We start from the raw sequence: 23,429 nt of genomic DNA on the forward strand, positions 1-23,429 counted from the left end.
CAAGCCACACACTTCTCAGTCAGTTACGACACACATTTTTTTTCTCTTGGAATTTTTTTTCTCTTTCTTATTACTCCGTCTTCTTTTGCATCTGTTCCCTTTTACCTTCCCTAATCCTTATCGTCCTTTGAAGCTCAAATGGCTTTTCAGTACGACTTCCAGCCACCACTCCAACCACCGCCGCAGCAACAGACATCCGCTCAGATGCTTCCATCCGATAAAACTACTTTATGGTAACATTCCTTCCCCTTTTACTGACTCAGCATACTGTGCGCAACATTCCATCCACAAACCATACTAATTTATTTAAACTTTCTTTTTTATCTTCTAATTGCAATTTTGCGAACAACAACCATTCACAACTTATTCAAATCATTTTTCGCATCGTATTGTCACCCATTCCACCTTTACCCATCTTCAATAATTCACGAACAGGATGGGCGAATTGGAGCCATGGATGGATGAAACTTTCATTCGTCAAGTTTGGTACAATCTCGGTGAACAAGTACTGGTGAAACTTATTAGGGACAAGGTTACGGGGTACGTGTTTCCATACATTTTGTAACATAGGCTGGGACTACAACGGTGTGTGAGAAGTGAGCGATTTCTCAACGTCGGCCCCCGAGCAACTTTTAGCCGAAAAAAATAATCCTTGTACTCCCCCTTGGCATTTTTGTCGAACCTCCGTTTCAAAAAAACTAACCTCCAAAACTCCTTCAATTCCTTTGTAGTTCGGTATATGCTTTTGTTGATTTCTCAAATCCCCAAACTGCTGCAAAGGTCTTGGCAACCGTAAATGGTAGTCTCATACCAAACACTCACAAAGTCTTCAAGTTGAATTGGGCGTCCGGGGGCGGCTTGAACGACAGAAGGTATTCATTGTTTTTTTTTCCACCTGATAGGAATACTCATCATCTTTTTGACTGACTTGGTTCGTTTATGGTATTAGAGAGGACAGAGCACCTGAATATAGCTTGTTTGTTGGCGACCTGAGCAATGAAGTTTCGGAATTGATGTTGCTGGTAAGTGTGGAAGATGGGAATAACTCTTGTTTAGCTCGTAGTGTGACGTTCTCATCACTCCCTTTCCCTCCATCTAGGCTATCTTTCAAAGTCGATATGTATCATGCAAATCCGCAAAGATTATGACCGACCCAAACACTGGAATGCCAAGAGGTTATGGATTCGTCCGCTTTCATGATCAGTCCGAACAGCAACGTGCCTTGATTGAGATGCAGGGTGTTTACTGCGGCAGTCGACCTATGAGAGTATCGATGGCGACTCCGAAAAACAGTAATCGCAATCATGCAGCCATTCTTCAGCAGCAACAACAAATTATGATTCAGCAACATCAGACTACACCTCCTGCTGTAATGCAACAACAATTCCAAGACCCTAACAACACTACAGTTTTTGTTGGTGGCCTTTCATCACCTGTCAATGAAGATGAATTACGTCTTGTTTTCTCGCCTTTTGGAGAAATTACCTATGTCAAAATTCCAGCTGGAAAAGGGTGCGGTTTCGTTCAATATGTTCACCGTGCATCTGCTGAAATTGCCATACAGCAAATGAATGGATTCCAAATCAATGGTTCAAGAATCAGATTGTCGTGGGGCAGGTCCCAAAGTGACAAAACCATTTCTCAATTACATCAACAACCACCACCGCCTCAAGCACCACAGCAGCGCTCTCAGCTCGCTCAACCATTACCATCAGCATCTTTTGTTCAACAGCAACAACAACAGCCCCAGCCTTTAATGCCTGCCGTTTTTCGGTTAGTTGATTTTTGACTTTAGAATAGTGATTGTAAAAGCCTTTATATTCGATTGGACTAACATACTTTCTCATTCTCATAGTTCCCCGCAACAACAACCAATCAATTTTGCTCAACCCTCATTGACATCTGCGTACTCGCCTTACTCTGGAAACTCCAGCACCACTATGAATCGCAACGCTTTATTGTCACCTACACATGTACCATCCAATTTCTTGCAATCTCAGCATCTTGATACATTTGACTTACTCAATCGCCAGGCCGATATGGGTTGGCCCGATGTCAGCAAAGGATTGCAAAGCGTCAGTGGGCCCACTAGTGCCAGTAAGGAATCTAGCGACCCTGATCCTAATTGGCGCATTAATGGTATTTATGCCCAGTGATGCAAGCAACAAATTCTCGTTCTTCCTCATCTACTCTATTATTCCTTTGCTATTACTTCCGTTCTGCTCTGAAAATATCTTTATCTGCATCTTTTCTTTTTCATCTCTTTTTTTCCTCTTCCCTTTATTCAATTTTGTGTTAGTGTAATTCGTAGTGCGTTATTCTGTTATATTTCATTTATCCCACGTCTTCTTACCACACATTCCCTCTCTTTTTTATCGTCTTTTTCTCTCCAACACTCCAACTCATATGCTTGTGATCACTTTCTTTTTTTCTTTATCTTCCATTGCTATTATCGCTTTCTTAGATGTCCTTTATTGTCTGTGTTTTCATTCCTATTTCATTGTGATTGCTTCAGTTTTCCTCTTATTACTTCTCCCAAAAATCGCCTCCTTTTTGAATTTCTGTGTTTCTTCCCCTACTCAGTTTGTATTCGTACCCCACCACTTTTTCTTTTCCTTGGTGACAATGCATATCTTATTCATCATTATATTATTAGTCTTTTCTTTTCTCTATTATTTTACCAACGCCTATAAAATCCTTTTTTTTTCTGTCTCGACACCTGAAAAGCTTACATAAATGATATCATCATGGGTAACTAGTATATGGCAAGAAATTGTTGGCAATCCATCCAGGGTCTGGCCACACTCTTGCAAACACGCGACCTCGTATTAAACCGTATGGTACCGGGCCATACGTTCTAGAGTCATTCGAATTGCTAAGGTTGTCACCGCTTAACCAGACATGGCCTTCGGGCACCTGTCACAGTTCATATAGTTAGGAACGTGAGGTAAAAAATGAGACAAGGAATCAGGCTCAAAATTTGCAACAACACAACTTACGTCAATGTATTTTCTCTCAATCTCTCTCAATGTGGGATCTTCGCACACATGGTCTCCTTCCTAGCAAAAGCAAGCTCTTTTAGCTCCAGACGACCAATTCGTTTACAGGTATGTTGCGTTCACTTACCATGCCCAATATGCGTTTGCATACCGCTCGACCTGGATTGACTGGAGATATGCACACGACGACGTCTCCTACGGACAGTCGCTTGTATCGTTTTGACAAGTGCTCTATGGCAACGATATCTCCGTCCATATTGAATGTCGGTAGCATTGACGGACCCATGCACTACGGGAATTGAAATCACGCAATGGAGCACAACAAGTCGGTTAGCTGCCGTGTGTTTTGGTGTAACTGAAGTCATGGTAGCTTACATAGGTTAATTCACCAACATTCTGGTGGAAGAGGTGAATGAGGCAGGCTGCCTGCACTACGTAGCCAGCTTTTCGCAGTGCATTCATACTTGCTATGAAGGAGGGATTCTCGAGGCGGGTTGCGATTTTAATATAGTTTTTTTTTTGGTTCATTTTTTTGGGCCAGTGTTTGGAATAGCGGTGTTGAAATAACTGGAATAATCCTCTGTTTCGACTTCGAGCAAAGGTAAAAAGTAACTACAACAGGAGGTAATTTTAATAGTTTCTTACTCAATATATAGGAAGAATACATCTAGACGCTGCCTTTGATGAAACTACTATAACAATAGCACAGGAAAGTGACATATATCTCCATGTTTTAACACCACAATGAATCACCGATATGCATTGAAATGCAAATTATGATATAGGCAAAGGTAGCAGTGTCCTCTGGGAAATGTCCTTTGAAAAAATAAAATACCAACCCTTTAAGATAAAGATTGCAAAAATACGTACTTAGAACCGGCTCGATGGGCGAAAAAGGCATGTTGGAGCTATACCAAATGATTGATTTGATGTGATAGTTTTCTTTACCTGCTTCGTTATGATCCCTTCTACCGTAAAGACGAAATAGAGTAGTAGCTTACGCAAATTTTGAATCAAGGAAGAAGACGTACTTCTGGTCAAAAGTCGTCCGGGCTCATCATGTAGAGTCGAGAGTCAACTAACCTGGCCCCCTACTGTTTCCATACCGTCAGATGGTGCAGTATATCATTTGCCTCCAATTGTAGAGTTTCTCGAATTATTTTCTGGCAGAAAAGCTTAATGTTTTGAAGAAGTTCAATGTTTTCCATTGATGAAAGTTACTGAACGTTTTTCAATTATTCATGTCGAGATTACAGAGTAGTTTGAATACTCTGAGTATTCAAAGCGTTTCTTTCCACTTTGTTGGAATTGTGGTACTTCCTAAGTTCCACTACTTCCTATGAATGGTCGGGAGGGAGGTTTACCCAGCATAATATTGCCTTTAAACGCACTGAATGTCATACATTGATAGCTGCTCTGCGGTTTTAAAGCGTACGTCTTGTTTCTGGGCTAGCCCCGCCCTCAGCGAGTTGATCGCCTCATAATGATGATCAGCCAAAAATTGCCAAATGATCCACTCACACTTTGTCATTAGAGGGATGAGGAATTGGGTCTGAACCAGAATTGAATGCAAGCAGCGTTAAGCCACATTATTATGCGGATAACTGTACCTTCTAGAGAGGGTTTCATTACGACAGACTCTGATAATACAATCTATCCAGACTATTGATTAATAAATGTAACACAGTGCATACCGCACTTTGTTATGCTTTTGCATATAAAACTTGCTTGACTTCCCACGTATTCCACTGGCGACAGGCTTTACCATCAGAACTTGTCAATTACGAGGTCTCGTGAAGGACAGAGCAGCACAACCTCCTGAACTTCTAAATCTTCTCCAACTGGCACTCTAATTCAATTGCAGGACACTGAGAGCCGAAATTGTGGCCACAGGCACCGACACCGATTATTTCCCCAAATAATCAGTCACATATTTGCACACAAACTTGACACTTTATGACCATTACTTGTGTGGCCATTCCCAAATCATTTTAAAATGAGCGGCATATTGGCATCAGCCCGTAGTCCTTTACGAAAAAGAGCACAATCATTACTTTTCAACCGCAGCATGCACCAATCAACTCTCCTCAGGGCGAGCGATTCCGTCAAAAAACAACCAAAAAGCCCGTATGAGTCTACGGTTCTATTGCTTAATACTCCGTTTCCTCTACGCGCAGACGCCGTAAAGCGCGAGCATCTTTTCCATGATAGATGTACCAAAGACTTATATCACTGGCAGGTCAGTACAATTGTACATTTGCATGTACTTGTCTTTTGGAGGTTATAACAAAATTTTTGTTTGTCTAAATAACAGCTCAGGAACAATCCGAAAGATTTGTTTGTTCTTCATGACGGGCCACCGTATGCTAATGGCGACGTCCACATGGGTAATTAGCAGTAGGATTATGTATAATTGAGTGATAGACCAACTAAACCATTTATTTCCTCAGGGCATGCTTTGAACAAGATTTTAAAAGATATCATTTTGCGGTATAAAGTACTCCAAGGCCACAAAGTCCAGTAAGTGGAATGAAAAGATCTTCTAATTGGGATAGAATGCTGATGATCAGCCACAGTTATACACCAGGATGGGATTGCCATGGATTGCCCATTGAACTCAAGGCATTGGAAAAGTTGAAGGTTTGAATTTTTACAGTTGATGAGGAAAAATCGTCGTGATTTGCAATGCATGAGGTCGGCCAAATGTTCTAACTGTCACCAATAGGCAACTGATTCCAAAAAGCTACTCCCTTCCGAGATTCGAAAGGTCGCACGGGAACGTGCACTTTTGGAAGTCGCAAAACAGAAGAAGGACTTCATGAGCTGGGGTGTCATGGGCGACTGGGATAAGCCGTATTTGACGTTAAGTAAGTCATGAGCTCGTAATATTTCACTCAAAAAGAGATGAACAGTCATAGCTCAATGTTTATCCAACTCTGTAGACAAAGATTTTGAAATTCGACAACTTGGAGTGTTTAGCGAAATGGTGAAGAAAGGTAATTATCATCTCTAGTAGCGCACGGACCACCACCTCAGTCCATAACTCCTCAATACGCTTAACTAAACATTGGCAACCTGCTCTCTCTGTTTAGGATACATTTACCGTCAACTCAAACCTGTCTACTGGTCTCCATCGTCAAAGTAAGTGCTGAAACCTAAACAGAAGCAACAATGTTGTAGTCTTCCAATACCAACCACTAGTCGTGTTTGATCTTAGAACTGCCTTGGCGGAGTCCGAATTAGAATATGACGATCAGCATCTCTCTCGTTCTGTCTACGTGCGATTTCCCATTACAAAATCTGGTATGTGCTCTGAAATGGTTGGTAATTTTTAAACCAAGTATTTGTCTAACACTTTGTTTCAGTCAAAGCCTTGGAATCACTTCAGAAGGATCCCAAGTCGCCATTATACGCTTTGATTTGGTCAACAACGCCTTGGACCTTACCGGCGAATCAAGCCATTGCTGTCCATAACGATCTTGTATATACACTCCTTGATGTCAAGGGCGAAGGTTCTTCAAATTCAACCTACATTGTCGCAGAAAATCTAGTTGATAGTCTTGTTGAGACTTTGGGTGCTTCGGAATACCAGCAAGTTGGCAAGATCACTGGATCCGAGTTAGTCGGTGCAGAGTATAAACACGTACTCAACGGCAAGAATATGCCCATCATTGCTGCTGGCCATGTCACTGCGGACTCGGGTACTGGTCTCGTGCACACTGCTCCCGGACACGGTATGGAAGATTACGAGGCATGTCGATCACTTGGCATCATGCCCTTTAGTCCTGTGGACGCCGATGGCAAATTTACAGCTGAAGCCGGAAAGAAATTTGAAGGCTTGTTTACATTCGATCAAGGAACTGAAGCTGTCATTAATGAGCTTCAGGAACAAGGTTACATCATCAAGGAGCAAGCTTACAAGCACAAATATCCTTACGACTGGCGTACCAAGAAGCCTGTTATGTTGAGAGCCACCGCTCAGTGGTTTGCCAACGTCGAAAGTCTTCAGAAAGAAGCGGTAGAAGCCCTAAGAAACGTTAACATGGTTCCAAGTGTTTGTAAGTGTCAGGAAAGAGCCTAATGTAATGGCGTTTGTTGTTTGGAAGCTAATCGCCATCTTTGGCATTTGATAGCTATCCGTCGATTGGAAGGATTCACGATGTCAAGAAAGGAATGGTGCATCTCCAGACAGAGAGCATGGGGTGTTCCCATTCCAGTTCTCTACGATGTAGAGACGGATGTGCCGCTGTTGACGGAGTCCAACATTGCCCACGTTCTCAAAGTCATTGATGAAAAGGGCATTGACAGCTGGTGGTCGGAAGAAGATGATATGGTGTTTGTTGCACCTGAATACAAGGAGACTGGCAAAAAGTACAAGCGTGGATACGATACTATGGATGTTTGGTTTGACAGTGGAACTTCTTGGACTTTGGTAGATGGCATGGAGGGAAGGTCAGTGAGCTCTTCATATTAGAGTGACTGTGCTTCATAGAGTGTCTAACTTTGCATCTCCATCTAGAGATCCATCAAAGCCCGTCGCTGATGTCTATCTTGAAGGAAGCGATCAGCATAGAGGATGGTTCCAGTCATCTTTGTTGACTAGCAGTAAGTGGGAGATCTTTTATCTCGGTTACAGGATGTTTAATTGAAATCCAGAATGTCTAATTTTATGTTTGATAGTTGCCGTCAAATCTAAAGCCCCATATTCAACCCTGATAACTCACGGATTTTTGCTCGACGAGAAGGGCTACAAGATGTCAAAGAGTTTGGGAAATACCATTGTACCATCTCTTATCACTAAGGGAGGAAAGGTTTGTGGATGAATCCAACAATGAAGACAGTGTTTTATTGAGTTCGGACACTAAATATTTTCTTCAACATTACAGGACCTGAAGAAAAACCCTGCTTATGGCACTGATGTTTTGCGATTATGGGTAGCCAATACAGAATTCACAAAGGATGTTAGCGTCGGTCCAACAGTGATTGGTATGTATTGACAACTTGTAGCCCTCTGGATCGTCGTGCTTTTTACTGAACTCTATATTCCTCATGATATGTAGCGCAAGTGTCAGATATGATTCGAAAAGTTCGTACTACCTCCCGCTTTATGCTCGGTAGCATATCCGATTTCAGCCTGAAGGATACCGTTCCATATGACCAGTTACAACCGGTAAGTTGTTATTTCAGGTTTTCATATACTATGCCTAGGGAAGAAGCGTTTCTTATCGCCCAATCTCCACTAGGTTGACCAATATATGCTTCATGAACTCGCACAGTTCACTACTTCCATGACGCAATCCTACGAAGCATTTGACTTCAATGGTGCAATGCAAACCCTTCAACATTTTACCGCAAATACACTTTCATCCTTCTATTTCGACGTCATCAAGGATCGTCTCTATAACGACCCACAAAACTCACATTCACGAAGAACTGCTCAAACTGTTCTGGCCGCAGTAAGTATTTTGATCAATTAATTTAGAGGTTGTCAGATCATTGTATTCTAAAATTGTACTTTCTTCAAGGTTCTCAACACATATACCTTGACCCTCGCCCCAGTGACTGTTCACACTGCTGAGGAGATTTATGAGCAATACAAAGAGCAGACCGAGCAGCCGCAATCATCTGTATTCAAAGTCAGGTGGCCAACTGCGGTAAGCTTTCATTTTCTGCTGGCATCCATCAAGATCCATTCTTAATACTGACCGTTTTGCTTCTGTAGAATTCTCAATGGGATAACCTTGCTGTAAAGGAAGAGTGGGACATTCTGCGTTCACTGAAAGTCGAAGTCAACCGCGTGCTAGAGATTGCACGCCAAGACAAGTAAGTTACCATTTTTTTAATGGGTCATAAATACTAAAATTTATTTTGAAAGAAAAATCATGTCCTAACCACTGACGGCTCCTTAGAAACATTCGATCATCACAAGAGGCTACCGTTGACATCTTCTTGCCGGATTCATCATCCGTTATAAGTCAAGTTATACAGAAACATGGTATGTATTATCTGCATGTATATGAGCACAAATCATAGATTGGGAATCAACGGTTATTAACGCCTTGCGGAAATCTCTTTTCTTTTATTCGCAAAAAAGCTTCGGAATTAGCATCTGTATTCATCATTTCTGGCGTCAATGTTCACACGAGCAAGGAATCCATGCCAAGCGGAGGCTATGAGCGAGAATGTGCTATATTGGACAAGGACAACGTCGTTATCAACAGCAGACGATCCGATCTCCACAAATGCCCAAGATGCCGGAACTACTTTTCCACCAGCGAGGATGGCTTGTGTGGTCGCTGCGCTACCACCTTAGAAAAATAGAAATACTGTCAATGCGATAGATTAAGAAAAGCGAAAAAGTTATTATTCAAAATATATATATAGTAGACAAAAAGTAATGTAATGGAAACTAATGTCAAAATGTGATATGGTGGAAAGAATATGTTAATCAAAAGTCTTTTCCATGGAGGGTATTTGAAGCTTTGTACGATGTCGACTCTAGATCTAAGCGTTATGACGTTCAGTCACATGGCTGAGGCCCTTGATAACGTCCGGAGTGAGGCACTCAAGCTCATTACAGCGAGAAAACAGGTCAACATTGAGTTCGAATGGGTATCGACGTGCCAAGTTTTGGAAGGTCAAAACACGTTTGATGATCATGGCCGTAACGCGATGCTTGCTAAAATTGACTAGTGGCTGCTTCAAGAGAGGGGATATATCTTTTTGGTTGCTACTTCGTGTTAATAGTCGATAAATGCGATTGGTGTCTGCTTTTTCCCAGGGACTTTCAATGTATGCAGGCTGTTCCGAATTGAACACTAAATCCGACAAATATATTCCTAGACAGCGAGAAAAGTGTCAATCGTTTTGCAGGCTATGTGCTATGCAGATTTGAAAACATACCTAAGAATGGGATGCAACCTCCAAATGGAATCTTTACGCGGCCCCTTGAGCTTAAAGGAAACCCTCGTGTCGTTGAAGTTCCAGGCATTTCAATCTGGATATCTGTTGACGACATTCCATATTCCTCTGCTACGGTTGTCATGCTATCTCTCATATGCTTCCAATTCTTGGTAGGTGAGGTGAAGGATGAAAGTTCGTCAAGAATCTTAAGCTCGGAATTCCTAACTTTAGACCAAGTCTTGTGTAGGCGACTAACGGCTGGAGCCTGCAGCCCAAGTAGGACTTGAATAAGTGTAGCAAAGTTTGAATACATGCGGCATTTCTAGAAGGGGTTGATATGTTAGTGTTCGTGATTGAAGCATAATCTTTATCCTCATGTTCAGGGGGCTCGTACCTCTGCAATACGGATAAACTTCTCGATGGTTCTCACTCGCACTTCTAGATTTGGAGCTCGAACAATTTCACTAGCAACCCACTGACAAACCACATTGAACCTTTGGATAGCGTCCTGAACTCCATGATGCAAGCTACTATCAAACCTTGGAGATTTCTGGGATTTATCGGTGAAATGTGGGTCTTCATTTTTACCATCTTGTCGTCCATCCACGTTGGTGTTCATCTTCGTCCACCGACAATGTACTAGTTCCTCCCATTGAACAGCCAGCAAGACGTCTCGTTCCACCAAGCAGAGCTGTTGTGCAATTGATTCAGATCTTTCGTACAAAATGAAGGAACGCCGGAAATATGATCTGGCTTCTATCTTTGTCTTGGGGACATAACCAGGAATTGGCTGGGTCTGCATGGGCAAAAGTGGCGATGGTAGGGTTGTACTATACGCATTCTTGACTTCAGCTCTATCTTCGTTCTCAATCACTTCCAAATTAAATTGATGGGATTCATCTTGTGCAAAGGGCGATTGAGTGGAGGAAGGTTCCGAAATAGCATCTTGAAATCCAGCAGAAGATGTAGCCACAGCCAGCTCGGCCACCTCGCTGTTAATGTCTGATGGATGTTCTTTGAGCTGTACTGTGCGTAAAGCTGAAACAACACTGGGCATACGCTCTAATCCTCGAAGGGAAGTATGGCCAACCTGACTATATCCCACATCACCCGTGCCATTTCCTTCACTCTTTTTTTTGTTTACTTGTCGCAACAGGTCAATATCTTGAAGCACAGGAACGCTGTTACGTTCAACATACGGAAGAGATGCAATAGTGTCGGCTTCTTCGGAGGATAATCCAGTTGAGGCAGCTTTCATAGCCGAAAGTCGGCGGTGATGATCGTTTTCGCTGACACCATTCTGAACAACCTGGTTGCCCTCTTGAAAATTGATGACTTCATAACCTGTTGTGCTAGTTTTAGTCACATCTGAAAGTCGATCAACACTGGCACCTCTACGATGTCGCAATTCTATGCTCTCCCGGCGTTCTGGGTCGCTAGAAAGAAGAACGCTAAGGCGCCTACAATCACTTGTATCGTCAGCTATACCTTGACAAGCTACACATTCACAGTTGTCAGGATTTTCTCGTCTCAATTCCTCTGCAATCATATTTACAAATCGGCCACTTGGTGTCCTCCTTAACGTCTTCTCCATCCCTTCGGCATGTTCACTTGATTCAGAAGAAATGTGCAACTTCCTGACGCTTGAGTATATAGAAGGAGCGTACATATTGTCAATATTGGGAACGGGTGGTACGGGTTCCATAATGAAACCATTCTCATGAGCATTGGTGTCTTGATTACTCTTCAGATACAACTGCCTGAGATCACGTTCACTTCGGCGTCGTTCTATGCTTTTTTGTGATAATTCTTTTGCAAACCCTGATGGAAAGTGTTTGCCTTGTACGAAACTGGCTCTAGTATTCTGTTCATTTTTTCCTCTCATCGATGATTTCAGGCTGCCTTGTATACTGTCTTGGCTAGGACTGTCTAGACTGTCAGTTGTTGGAGCAGGAGCTGTGGTGGAACTAGGTTGAGACAGTCCAGTGGTTGCTTGAGCACCGGCGGCCCAAAAATCGGCAGGTAGCCCTGGTCTCTTTGAATGCTTTCTACCGCTGACCATAACGGCATCAGCGCTTGCAGCTGACGATTTACGGTTAGGTGACGGGGCATCTCTGGCTCGCTCGACAGATACTGTGTGCGAATGTGGGTTTTTGAATATATTTAGCGATTGCGGGATAACATTGTCGCTTTTTTGCGTAGACGTAATATCACCATGAGCGTAAAATTTGACCCGTTTCATCTCTTCTTCTTCTTCGAGTCTGCGACGTTGGATCTCAAGTTCATGGGAGCGGAGTTCTTCTTCGAAGTTCTTTTCCTTGCCGATAACACTACCATCATCTTCAGAGGCGTGATCTAGTTCATCATCTGTTGTTCCGGCGGTGAGTTCGCTCTCCAAGGAATCATCGGAAGCAATGCTGAGTGGTCTACCCTCCATTTGCCGCTGTCGTTCGTATTCTCGCTCAACTTCGCTTCGCTGTCTTTCAATTTCTGCTCTTCTCTGCATCTGTAACGTTTTAATCGATACAAACTTCATGTTTTCTTCGGACGAATGACCAGCTATGGATCTACGAATTGGCGCACCCAAGACGCTGCTTCTGACATCGGTCAAAGAGATGGCTCGCATACTTGATTTGCCAAAGATTTTTTTACCCAGATCTGATTGGACATTTGCAGAAGATGCACCTTTGCGGTCAATATTGCCAATTACGACCACTGACGCCAAGTTGGCATCCGATATGGCGGTGTTACCGTTCATTTTAGCTCCAGACCATTTGAATTTACTAAGGGAGGTCGTCGCTGTTCGCCGAACAGGGTTCTGCATGAGCTTGCCTCGAACTAGTTTTTCGATTTGCTCTTCCTTTGGCGTTAGAGGAGGTGGAGAGATGATTCGAACGTTACCAGATTCAGCTTTTCGATAATATACTATCTTGAGACGCCTTATGACACGTTTGAGCCCTTTGACGATCCGTTGATCGCGTACAGATTGACGTACAAGTGGGTGGAATGCCAGCTGGTTGATATAAGACGTCAACGTCAGACGTAATTGTCGTGAAGGTATGAAGTCATGTACAAAGTAGTTGAGGAGCCAATGTCGAATCACTACAAAAGTTCTTTTGAGCGCACACCATGTTAGTTATCTCTTTCATTGTCATAGCTCAAGTCAAACGATCATCAATTACCTAATACGTACTACGCGTCGGGGTTCATCGTCGTTGATGAAGGACCACCGAAATCGTAAAATAAGCAATTTGCAAAGTTGAAGCGGTGAGATGAATGTACGATAAGTTAAGAAGAAATCGGTCAAAAATCCATAGTCTAATACGACCGTCAATTTTTCAACAAGCTTCTCGACGGTAGCCGCCTCTATAACCTTCGAATCCGTGGTGGACTCACGCTTTATACTTGCAAGTTGTTCGTTAGAAATGGAAGTTTCGTTGGAGTATGAACTAGCCCGTTCATCCAACAGGCTGTTAGGTCTCTCCCGTTGATTGGCTATCTGCATCAGCAGGCTTTGAGGCTGCTGTGCTTTTTTTCGTAGTGATATTCGTAAAGCTGAGTTAACAAAAGTTTGGCTAATCTTTCTTCGAAGAGTAGGGGGAGGTGGCTGGACGCTAGGGGATGTTGCATTTGCTGAGAAGCCTTTCGTAACTGATGGCGTTGATGAGCTAGCCGGCGTGGTTGTATTTTTGGGCCCAGGTTTGTTTGGGTCCGTACCCCAAACAATGATTCTCTCATCTACATCTGAAACAAGTGCATCAAAGATTGCTGGTGGATAATCCAGAAAAAGTAATGGAGGCGCAATATCATATTCTTCATAAGTAGAACTCCTGTTGGAATGATAGCTAATGCGTTTGGGTGATAAAGACCTGCGAAACTGATCTGAAGTGGTCGGAGATAGGCTACAGACAGAATCATCGGTTTCCGGGTATGGCAGACTAGAGTCGTCAGCTTTGTATTCAGGGAAGCTGGCAATTTGTGGAATGGCTGGCAATGAAAACATTGGAGAGACAGGGTCACTAACAGTTGGACTGAAAGTTGAGCGCTGGGTCAATTCATCTGATACATCAGGGAAGGAAGAATTCACTATCTGGGAGATGGATTGGACTTCAGACGGTGAGCTGTGAACGTACGAGGTACGAACCACAGTCCTATCTTTGATTTCAACATGGCCGGAATCTTCTTGCCGTTCCCATAATGGCTTTGGTTCAGTATACTCCTCACGTCCAAAAACGACCGCTAAAGTTGCAAATTCTTGTCGACCATCACCATCTTTTGGATTTTTATAGGAATTCAGCCTGTGACGGCGTGGTGCGGGTATAGCTGTTTCTTGCGGCAATGACATTGTACCATTCATATCATCCTGAACGTGGCTGCATGAGTCATATCTGTAAGAATATATGTTGGTCAATAATCGCTTCACCAAGTATTTGAGAAAAAAAGCTTTGACGTGTTGTACCCAGATTTCGACTGTTCCCAACTTGTTAACGATGGAGGCTGTGAATCATGCAGTCTCGCCATTGTGTGAGTCCAGGCCGAGGTCAAATTTCTAGCAACCTCGTCAGAATCCGATGTCTGTTCCTGCAGCATGGGACAATTGTCAATGTGTCTAAAGAGAAAAAAGAAAAAAAAAATAGAGAGGCCTATAGCGGATGATCTGCCGCCACATGGGGCCCTACCATAACCATGTCCGAAGTGGTACAACCTCGTTGTTTGCAAGCTGATGTCCAGGAAAGAATGAAGTGTTGATTGGTACTTGAGATATATAGCAGTGGTACAGATTACTCCATAGTATTGATATCTTCGCGTTTAATGATCGGGCAGATAATGTTTTTGGACAGCGGCCAGGCACATAGTAACTTATGCGAGCTTTATGCGAGCTGTCAAATTGGAACTTTTCAAAGCTCATGCAAAGATTTTTGACCGAAAATCTACTTTACGCACTTCTTACCTACTTTGACTCCGTGCATCAGAAAGATCCTTTCAAAATACTTCGCATTGTCATAACCCGTTGCTCTTCGCTATTACAGTATTGTTGATATCGTCTTTTTCGGAATAGCATACTGGCGGAATAATACCGATTAGCTGGCGATGAGTCGGGTTGGTGACACCATGTGTTTTGCATGTATGTTTTCTGCAATTACTTTTGATTGGAAGCTCAAAAATGACGTTAGATAACACGGTAAGAAAGCAGATCCAGACTGAGAATGGCGAATAGAATTTCGGCTGGGAATTTATAAACAAATAAGTACCATCTGTTTTGTTGAGTTGACAACACTTATACACAATGGTCTCCTAATACATCGAGGACATTGGTCAAACTATGGCTTTATAATGTTGGGAAAAACTTCTTCAAATTCCAGCACAAGTGAAAGGTCCAATGTACGACTTAAATTTACTCCTTGGAGACAGCATACTTTAGAAGCATGTATCGGATCAACATGTTCGTGCGTAGGGTGCGCGTTAGATCGCCGTGATCATCAAATAGTGTGTGAGAGTCAAAGAGGACGCAGAGAGACGTGCCACTTCGTCTGTCGTGACAGCGCGATGACAATTTCATAGTTGACGATTAATTGGTATGTGCAAAATTTTTTCATTTTGTACAACGATCAAAATACTCCATACGATTCAGCAGATTTTGTTCTCATAATTGATTGTAAAAAAATATATATTACATAACTTCATCCCTTGCATCTTAAATCATTATAGCATAGCTATTAGTCAAAGAAAATGTTCGCGATACAAGTTCCTAGTTCATTTCGCGTATAGCAGCCACCAAGAGTTGCACTTGCTCCTCTAACAATCGGCATCTCTCCTTAATGTCTGCAAGCTGGCTGTCCCTGGCGCTAGGTGAGCTAAACTGCTCAGTTTCCATTGTTTGGGTCGGGCTCTCGCATAATGTGGCAGACGATCCTTCTGCTCTCTGTTTTCCTAGAAAGTTGGTTGAGCCATAGCCAGCACCGGCTTCTTGATTCAAATCGATCGCAACTGTGTCCTCTGGAATAATGTCGTTGGGAGGAACGGCAGAAACTGCGGATATTCGGGGAGCAGCGGTGGTACTTCGCGTTCTAGTTCGGAATGCTATCCTTCGTTTAGTTGGCTTAATTGATCCAGCGCGTTGCACAAGAAGTTGTTGGGCTTCTTCCTTATTCCAGTGTGCCGAAAAGACTTCCCACAAGTAGATTATCAGCAGAAATGGAAGGAAGAGAATACACATGACTGCTCTGTTGACTTTAAGGAAGATCTTGTCGGGAAGGACCTTCTGTAGAGGATACAATAGCACAAGCTGAATTAAATTGAATGGTGGTATGTACTCGAATAATTCGTCACTTTGAATTTGTTCCACAGTTTTGATACACATTAGAAAGAGGAATTCTTCATGTGCGTTGGATATAATGCTTGAAAAGCTCTGTGTACGAATAAAAATGTAAGAAATATCGTCAATTTCGGTTGATGAAGAAGTCCAACGGACTTTACCTCGTTGAAAATTGCGATCAATATGGTGACAAGGATAAGCGATGAAATGGCGACGTACAGAATCTAAGTCGGGATAGTAATACAGGGTCAACTTCACACAAAGTGGCAGACACCGTAACACGCATGTTTCAACCACGGCTTACCATTACAGGCGGCCCGAAAGGACCAAAATTGGGTGCAGCTTCAAATCCTTGAAATTGTGATCCCAGCATAATCTTCAGCATTAAATCCCCAATTTGTGCCCAAGTATATGTTGCCCGACCTAAAGCATAGAATGTCTACATGGGCAAGTATGCTTTGTTAATCAGAATGTGTAATAACGCCAGTTAGAACGGTCAAAGAACGAACCTGGAGGAAACCAAGGAAAAAGACAGCTAGCAAGGCAAAAAATCTATAAATGTAAACACCATTAATCATCGCAATGCGTGTTACATATGATCATTGAAAGCGCCTTACATTGTAGAATCTATGAGCATTCTACGAATGATGACCAAGAATGTACCAAAGAAGGGGAGACTATCTAGTGAGGACAATAGTCGTGGCCATAAAAGCATAGCATTGATCGCAAGGACATCGTATGCATCGCTGCAAGTGTCCTTCCCTTGTATTAAATCCTGGAGCCGAAGCCCCATGAATGCAAATGATATGGCAAAGATACCAACATCAAACACGTTCCATAAATTTTGAAAATAGTAGGAAGGTGCATTTGCGAATTGCGTCACTTCATTAATCTACAATTTGTTAGTATAGTCGCTCCGGATAGTAATGAATATTTATATCATCACTTACTGTGTACCCAATAACAAAGAAATCAAAAAGAATCTCCCATCCATTAGGGCTCCCGCAAATATCGTTGTATAGCATCATCGAATAACAAAATACGAAGACGCAATATATCAGAGTTTCAAAAAAGGCCTTGTACCTTGGCACTCTCAATCTTGACAGTCGCAGTATGTGAGGATCAGCATGGTTAACAGTGGCCACCTTGATAGGAATGGGTACTTTTGCTCTGTCCACAGTCTGCGTTGGGAGGGTGTACGCCCACTTGATTCTCGACGAAGGATGATCTGGATGGAGGGACGATTTAGAGTTTGCAACGGTCAAGTCAAAGACAAGTCATAATTTCCTATTGCTAGCTTACCAATGGCCGAGGCGAAAAAAACGATATTGCCCCTCCAAATGTCGTCTATTGTTGAAAATAACGTATATAAGCTTCTTCGCATAACATCCTACATCGTCTATGTTTATTTCCTTACCAAGTAATCTTTGTACAAGTGGGCTGGAAACAAAGTTCTTTGCAGATCCTTCTATGGCGACCTCCAATGCATTCATAGATGCTATTTCCATCTGTTCTTTTCGCTCATAAATTTTGAGAAGGTTGCTCGCGCTTTTCGACGATTGATTCGGTGCAAAATCATTTGTAAGGACGTAGATCAACATATCGGGAGTGTACGACTTGAGCAGTCTGTTAAGAAAGAATCGTGCTTTAGTTTGGTATATCCCGAGTAAACCAACAAATCACGACAAGCTAACCTTATCGCCACTACTTCGCACACATCTGCTCTCGTTTGCAAAAGTTTAGTGTTGCCCAAATCCTTATACGACTCTGTAACCAGAGTGTTTACATGAGAATTAAGACCTTGCAAAATTCGTTGACAACCGCATTATACCTTTCAAATAATCGCATCTCGCGCTTAGCCACGCAAAAACGGCAGCAGGCTCTCTTCGACTTCTCCAAAGTTTGATAATGGGCTCTACTACAGTTACGTTGATATCCGGGAGCCCAAGTAGTGATTGAGGCATGCTGGTCTGAAATTTGGAATTCACTATTGCCTTTACCTCCTTAACGAGATCATGGACAGCTCGTTCGGCTGGCACGCCATTCCTAGGCAATAAGAGTGCGGACTCCTCGTTCATTTGTGTTCAGGAAGACTTAGTCAAACGTTCGGGAAATGTGGACACGTAATGAGAGTGACGACAAATGACGCCTCCAAATCGTCTACTTTTTAAAAGGGTCTGTGACCCAACAAAAAAATGGATTCACTGGTTCAGTCGTATAAGAATTTCGAAATGGCTTCCATTCCCCAGCCCGATTTACCAGCAACCATGCGCGTTTTGCAAATGTCTGGATACGGAGGCTACGACGTACTGCAGTATGTAGAAGCAAAAGCTCCACGACTCTTATATCCCACCGATATCATTATTCGAGTTCACGCTGCAGGAGTTAACCCTGTAGAAGACAAAGCTCGTCAAGGAAATATGGCCCTACTTATGAGGTTGACCTTCCCGTACGTTCTTGGCCGTGATTTTTGTGGAACAATTGTTAGCAAAGGAGACGAAGTAAAAAACTTCAACATTGGCGATGAAGTTTTCGGCACTTTGCCCGACCCTTCTGGCGAGAACGGAAGTGGAACTTATGCGGAGTAAGCACACGTTTTTAAGTTGGTTGGCTACTGTACACATCTTGTAGGACTTACACACTGCTATGATTGATGACTTTTATCTAGATATGCTCGAGTACCAGCAACCAAAGCAGGCATTGCCGTGAAACCAGCAAACGTCTCCGCAATTGATGCCGGTGCAGCAGGCATTGCGGTATTTACAGCATGGAGAGGAATTGTTCATCATGGAAAAGTCAAAACATTATCGTCGCCCAAAGTCGTCGTCATCGGTGCATCCGGAGGTGTTGGTAGCTATGGTGTACAGATTGCAAAGGCTTTTGGAGCTTATGTTATTGCAATTTGCAGTGGTAAAAACGCTGAATTGGCAAAAAAGCTTGGCGCTGATCAAGTTCTGGATTACACAATTGAAAACAGTATTCGGGAGTTTTCTCTACAAGAGAAAGACGCTGTTGACATCATATTTGATGCTGTAGGTGGAGAGGATTACTGGAATCTACTTTCAGCAACCCTAAAGCCGTCTGGGGTCTACTCGTCAGCCGTAGGGCCAATCGAGCACAGTGGGTCTCAAAGAGTTGGCTTTATGGACATAGCAAAGACACTCTCTAGCATCGCAGGACATAAGATGTTTGGATCAAGAAAATACCAATTTATCTACTCTCTACCATATGAGGATATGCCTGAAATTACAACTCTTTTCGAGGAAGGCAAAATCAAATCCTATGTCCCTGAAGATCAAGTATTTCCGCTCAAAGATGGTGCTAAAGCCCACGAACTAATAGCAAGCCATCGTGCCAAAGGAAAAGTTGTCCTTGTTATGAATTAAAAACATTTTATATGCTATAATCGTCTTTATTACAAAATAAACAGTGTGCGAAAAGATCCGTTTTCACCTCAAAAACGTATCGCCTCTAGGGCAATAGCAATCACGTGCTCTACGCTTTTTTGAGCGGGCACAACGCTGCGAGGCGGAGACCCAAGTTTGACGCAACCAACTCCTCTGAAACTCTCGGCAGCACCTTAGCATCGCAATTCTTTCACTAGCAACTGTCCTTATCCAGTACTCGGTGAAATCGTAATATACTACCAATATGAATCCTGTATTGAATGGTCCTGCACCTGCCGAGGACCAAGCCAAGTTATTGGAGGAGGCGCTCAATGTCGTGAAAGTGCAAGCTCACCACATGAAGAAATGCTTGGTAAGTACCACACTGCACTCATTAAAGTGGGACATGCTTGACGTATGGCTATATGTAGCTTGTATGCTTGGGTCAATCTTCGTCTTGGCAGCCATCAGCTGGCTGATGAAGCTACAATTACTCAACTTGACCACTGTTGGTGTAAATATGCTGAGATACTTTATGTATACTAATAATACCTGCTTCACTGATAGGATAATAACAAGCTGATGGATGGCTTGAAACACTGTTCAACTATGCTTGCTGAGTTGCGCACCTCAGCTTTGACACCGAAAAACTACTATGAGCTTTGTAAGTAAAGGATATTATGCTATACTCTTTGAGACTTGTAGTATTTATGTGCTCTAACTCCCTGCATTGAAACGATAAGATATGGCTATCTTTGATGCTCTTCGCCATTTGACAATTTATCTTATTGAGGCTCACACTGCTGGACGCCATCATCTTGCTGACCTCTATGAGCTTGTTCAATATGCTGGGAACATTGTACCTCGATTATACCTCATGATCACTGTTGGTGCTGCTTATATGAGTATCAAGGAAGCACCTGTTCGTGAAATTATGCGAGATATGATGGAAATGTCTCGAGGTGTGCAGCATCCTACAAGGGGTCTCTTCTTGAGACACTATCTTAGCGGTATGACGCGTGATTATCTTCCTGTTGGCGATGGTGAAGGGTAGGTATCAAATTTCGAAAGATTGCATGTCAAAGCGTTGTTTTAGTCTAATCTCAATACAGTCCCGAGGGTAATTTGAGCGAATCTATTAAGTTCATACTCATCAACTTTACCGAGATGAACAAGCTTTGGGTTCGCTTGCAGCATCAAGGTCATTCTCGCGACCGCGAAAAGCGTGAAGCCGAGAGAAGAGAACTAAAGATTTTGGTTGGAACAAACTTGGTTAGACTCAGCCAACTGGAAGGAGTAGATCTGGAAATTTACAAAACCGTACGTTTTCACATCCTTTTGCACCTGCTGTCAATTTTGCCTTTATTTTAATGTCTGTGTGAATTTAGACCATCATGCCCGGAGTTCTCGACCAGGTAGTTAGCTGCCGTGATGTTATCGCTCAAGAGTACTTGATGGAAGTTATTATTCAGGTAATTGCCATTGCTTTTGGCCAGTATGGCTTAATGACATTCGCCAACCTATCTGCCACTTCCCACAGGTCTTCCCAGACGAATATCACTTGAGAAGTCTGGAGCCTTTCCTGACCGCGACCGCTCAATTGCACCCCAAGCTCAATGTGAAATCTATCATTATCGCATTAATTGATCGCTTGGCTGCATTTGCTGCTCGTGAGGCAGAATCTGAAACAGAAGATCAAACAAAAGCCAAATTGCTCGCTATCACAGCTGAAGAGAAAGAAAAGAGAAAGAACCAAACTCAAGCTAAAGCTAACAGTGACGAAGGAGAAGAAGAAGCTGAACCCGCCACTGAAGAGGAGAAAGAAGACGACGGAGAGCAAGAAGATGAAGCTCCGGCAGAAAATGGACACGAAAAGACAGCTGATGCCGATGTTGAAGAAAATGAAGATGGCTCAGTGAAGAAGTATCGTGGTATCCCTCAAGATGTGGAACTTTTTGTTGTCTTTTGGACTCAAATTGTTGAGCTGGTTAAGGTAAATTGTTGTGCAGTAGATGACAACCATGTAAATTTGGTGAAGACTAACAAAGTACCTTCTTAATATGTTTAGCAACGCCCCGATCTCACCGTCCAAGATCTCACCGCTTTGCTTGTGTCTTTAACTAATCTCTCGCTCTCATGTTACCCAGAGAAGATTAATTATGTCAACCAAGTCCTCACATATGCCAAGGACAAGGTCATAGAATTCTCTGACACTCCTGATCTTCACTCCAAGATAACCGAATCAAATTTGTTGGCCCTCCTATTGGCACCCATTACAAACTACCCAACAGTTTTGACTTTGTTGCTACTCGATAGCTACCAACCACTTCTTGCACTTCAGACATATAGTACTCGTAAGTCTGTTGCTCAAGCCATTATATCCAGCGTTCTCCGAAATGAGACCATCATTAGTGAGCCGGAGGAGGTCAATGGTGTATTGGAAATGTGCGATGTTTTGATTCGTGACCAGAAGGACGCCCCTGTTATCACAACAGCTCAGTCTCCAGCTGCTTACGGAAACGCTCGTAACAGAAAGGCCGAGTTCGCTAGTCCAGAGCAAGAGGAACTTGCTGAGGAGCAAGGCTGGCTAGCAAGAATTATTCATTTGTTACGTTCCGACGACGAAGACAAGCAGTTCTTGGTAAGTCATGTTTTATTACTCGTATAGCCATCAAATGTATCTATATGTTAATCCTTGATTCTATTTCATCCAGCTACTGTCTGCTGCCAGAAAGCAATTGTCTGAAGGCGGAGAGCGTGTCAGATATACCTTCCCTCCTTTGACTGTCTCCGCTATAAAACTTGCTCGACGATACAAGCTTCAGGAAAATCAGGTATGCTTAGTTCGTTTGCTTCAAAAGCAGATATGTAACCCAGGTACTAATCTCCCATATTTAGGATGAAAATTGGGAAAAGAAGATCGCAGCATTATTCCGCTTCATTCATCAAGTTATTGCATTATTGGAAAGCAAGACTGAATCTTCCGATACTTGCCTTCGAATGTATCTCTTGGCCGGACAAAGTGCCGACGAATGTGGATTTGAGGATGTTGCTTATGAATTTTTCGTTCAAGCTTTCACGATATACGAGGATTCTATTTGCGATTCTAGAGCACAGTATCAAGCAATTACCCTTATTGTTGGTACACTACAGACAACTCGCGTATTCTCGTATGACAACTATGATACTCTGATTACCAAAGCTGCATTGCACGGATCGAAATTGTTGAAGAAGGCCGATCAATGTCGTGCTGTTTACATGTCGTCACATTTGTGGTGGGCAACCGAACGATTCAACGAGACTGAAGGTGAAGAAAAAGAACTCTTCCGCGATGGTCAACGTGTTCTGGAATGTCTCCAAAAAGCCCTCAAGATTGCTGATAGTACACTGGACGCTGTCACCAACGTTGAACTCTTTGTTGAAATCCTTAACCGATATATCTACTACTTCGAACAACGCAATGAAGCTGTCACTGTCAAGTACCTCAACGGCTTGATTGACCTCATCAATACCAACCTGGCCAATATGGACAATCCCGATCAACACCCCAGGTCTTCCAGTTCTTCATCCCTGTTCGAGATTGAAGGTCCTGTTTCCGAATATGTCAGCCGACACTTCAAGTCTACCTTGTTGCATCTTCAAAACCGCGCAGAAGTCGCTCGTGCCAAGGTTGCGCATGATAGCAACTATGAAGGTGCTCGATACGACGAGGTTGATCTCGGTGGTATATAATTTTAAGGTAGTCAATAAATTCAACGTTCAACTTGGTTCTTATACAATCAGATGTTTTGGCCCCGCCTCCAACCAACATTTTCTTTTCATTTT

The 23,429-nt window shown here is 42.8% G+C and overlaps 8 protein-coding genes across 8 annotated transcripts; 5 read left to right on the top strand and 3 right to left on the bottom strand.

Moving 5' to 3' along the window:
• The first annotated feature begins 69 nt into the window (after positions 1–69).
• Positions 70–2,281, top strand: K450DRAFT_224842 (uncharacterized protein). Its single transcript, XM_051586281.1, has 6 exons — positions 70–233; positions 436–540; positions 732–872; positions 950–1,022; positions 1,100–1,773; positions 1,856–2,281. The coding sequence occupies exons 1-6, from the start codon at positions 139–141 to the stop codon at positions 2,154–2,156; spliced, it is 1,389 nt and encodes a 462-aa protein (XP_051447802.1). The 5' UTR covers positions 70–138; the 3' UTR covers positions 2,157–2,281.
• Positions 2,282–2,965, top strand: K450DRAFT_224845 (uncharacterized protein). Its single transcript, XM_051586282.1, has one exon. It carries the CDS (start codon positions 2,407–2,409, stop codon positions 2,734–2,736), a length of 330 nt encoding a protein of 109 aa, XP_051447803.1. The 5' UTR covers positions 2,282–2,406; the 3' UTR covers positions 2,737–2,965.
• On the bottom strand, positions 2,525–3,493 carry K450DRAFT_224846 (uncharacterized protein). Its single transcript, XM_051586283.1, has 4 exons — positions 3,375–3,493; positions 3,127–3,288; positions 3,000–3,059; positions 2,525–2,916 (listed from the first exon to the last, which is right to left on the bottom strand). Exons 1-4 carry the CDS (start codon positions 3,459–3,461, stop codon positions 2,746–2,748), a joined length of 480 nt encoding a protein of 159 aa, XP_051447804.1. The 5' UTR covers positions 3,462–3,493; the 3' UTR covers positions 2,525–2,745.
• A 1,458-nt stretch (positions 3,494–4,951) lies between these two features.
• Positions 4,952–9,236, top strand: K450DRAFT_224850 (uncharacterized protein). The gene is made up of 18 exons (XM_051586284.1): positions 4,952–5,238; positions 5,314–5,386; positions 5,450–5,519; positions 5,576–5,639; positions 5,725–5,866; positions 5,942–5,995; positions 6,092–6,140; positions 6,217–6,302; positions 6,365–7,057; positions 7,133–7,451; positions 7,519–7,604; positions 7,680–7,810; positions 7,886–7,985; positions 8,060–8,169; positions 8,243–8,455; positions 8,525–8,653; positions 8,722–8,822; positions 8,909–9,236. The coding sequence occupies exons 1-18, from the start codon at positions 4,996–4,998 to the stop codon at positions 9,030–9,032; spliced, it is 2,787 nt and encodes a 928-aa protein (XP_051447805.1). The 5' UTR covers positions 4,952–4,995; the 3' UTR covers positions 9,033–9,236.
• A 267-nt stretch (positions 9,237–9,503) lies between these two features.
• On the bottom strand, positions 9,504–10,704 carry K450DRAFT_170181 (uncharacterized protein; the record flags this gene model as incomplete). Its single annotated transcript, XM_051584109.1, has 5 exons — positions 9,504–9,732; positions 9,817–9,838; positions 9,903–9,933; positions 10,036–10,224; positions 10,297–10,704. 5 exons carry the CDS (start codon positions 10,702–10,704, stop codon positions 9,504–9,506), a joined length of 879 nt encoding a protein of 292 aa, XP_051447806.1.
• Positions 10,705–15,651: 4,947 nt separating this feature from the next.
• K450DRAFT_268754 (uncharacterized protein) lies at positions 15,652–18,182 on the bottom strand (the record flags this gene model as incomplete). Its single annotated transcript, XM_051592894.1, has 10 exons — positions 15,652–16,311; positions 16,380–16,442; positions 16,523–16,657; positions 16,728–16,770; positions 16,836–17,110; positions 17,169–17,446; positions 17,521–17,565; positions 17,636–17,844; positions 17,913–17,985; positions 18,050–18,182. The coding sequence occupies 10 exons, from the start codon at positions 18,180–18,182 to the stop codon at positions 15,652–15,654; spliced, it is 1,914 nt and encodes a 637-aa protein (XP_051447807.1).
• K450DRAFT_224866 (uncharacterized protein) lies at positions 18,050–19,679 on the top strand. Its single transcript, XM_051586285.1, has 2 exons — positions 18,050–18,802; positions 18,887–19,679. Exons 1-2 carry the CDS (start codon positions 18,414–18,416, stop codon positions 19,602–19,604), a joined length of 1,107 nt encoding a protein of 368 aa, XP_051447808.1. The 5' UTR covers positions 18,050–18,413; the 3' UTR covers positions 19,605–19,679.
• Positions 19,680–19,767: 88 nt separating this feature from the next.
• K450DRAFT_224872 (uncharacterized protein) lies at positions 19,768–23,423 on the top strand. Its single transcript, XM_051586286.1, has 9 exons — positions 19,768–19,977; positions 20,172–20,268; positions 20,348–20,654; positions 20,717–20,924; positions 20,993–21,076; positions 21,145–21,597; positions 21,673–22,245; positions 22,319–22,438; positions 22,503–23,423. Exons 1-9 carry the CDS (start codon positions 19,870–19,872, stop codon positions 23,334–23,336), a joined length of 2,784 nt encoding a protein of 927 aa, XP_051447809.1. The 5' UTR covers positions 19,768–19,869; the 3' UTR covers positions 23,337–23,423.
• The last annotated feature ends 6 nt before the right edge of the window (positions 23,424–23,429 follow it).

This window comes from Umbelopsis ramanniana (genome assembly GCF_025399195.1).
Source record: "Umbelopsis ramanniana AG unplaced genomic scaffold K450scaffold_7, whole genome shotgun sequence".
NCBI lineage: Eukaryota > Fungi > Mucoromycota > Umbelopsidomycetes > Umbelopsidales > Umbelopsidaceae > Umbelopsis > Umbelopsis ramanniana.

Bases quoted from the DNA above. Each gene is read 5' to 3' on its own strand.
- K450DRAFT_224845 (XM_051586282.1), top strand. From the start codon at position 2,407: ATGCTTGTGATCACTTTCTTTTTTTCTTTATCTTCCATTGCTATTATC.
- K450DRAFT_224842 (XM_051586281.1), top strand. From the start codon at position 139: ATGGCTTTTCAGTACGACTTCCAGCCACCACTCCAACCACCGCCGCAG. The intron at 234-435 runs GTAACATTCCTT...ATTCACGAACAG, and splicing joins TCCGATAAAACTACTTTATG to GATGGGCGAATTGGAGCCAT. The intron at 1,023-1,099 runs GTAAGTGTGGAA...CCCTCCATCTAG, and splicing joins TTTCGGAATTGATGTTGCTG to GCTATCTTTCAAAGTCGATA.
- K450DRAFT_224850 (XM_051586284.1), top strand. From the start codon at position 4,996: ATGAGCGGCATATTGGCATCAGCCCGTAGTCCTTTACGAAAAAGAGCA. The intron at 6,303-6,364 runs GTATGTGCTCTG...ACTTTGTTTCAG, and splicing joins ATTTCCCATTACAAAATCTG to TCAAAGCCTTGGAATCACTT. The intron at 7,986-8,059 runs GTATGTATTGAC...CATGATATGTAG, and splicing joins CGTCGGTCCAACAGTGATTG to CGCAAGTGTCAGATATGATT.
- K450DRAFT_224866 (XM_051586285.1), top strand. From the start codon at position 18,414: ATGGATTCACTGGTTCAGTCGTATAAGAATTTCGAAATGGCTTCCATT. The intron at 18,803-18,886 runs GTAAGCACACGT...ACTTTTATCTAG, and splicing joins GGAAGTGGAACTTATGCGGA to ATATGCTCGAGTACCAGCAA.
- K450DRAFT_224846 (XM_051586283.1), bottom strand. From the start codon at position 3,461: ATGAATGCACTGCGAAAAGCTGGCTACGTAGTGCAGGCAGCCTGCCTC. The intron at 3,289-3,374 runs GTAAGCTACCAT...CAATTCCCGTAG, and splicing joins ATGTTGGTGAATTAACCTAT to TGCATGGGTCCGTCAATGCT. The intron at 3,060-3,126 runs GTAAGTGAACGC...TGCTTTTGCTAG, and splicing joins GCAAACGCATATTGGGCATG to GAAGGAGACCATGTGTGCGA.
- K450DRAFT_224872 (XM_051586286.1), top strand. From the start codon at position 19,870: ATGAATCCTGTATTGAATGGTCCTGCACCTGCCGAGGACCAAGCCAAG. The intron at 20,269-20,347 runs GTAAGTAAAGGA...TGAAACGATAAG, and splicing joins GAAAAACTACTATGAGCTTT to ATATGGCTATCTTTGATGCT. The intron at 21,077-21,144 runs GTAATTGCCATT...CACTTCCCACAG, and splicing joins TGATGGAAGTTATTATTCAG to GTCTTCCCAGACGAATATCA.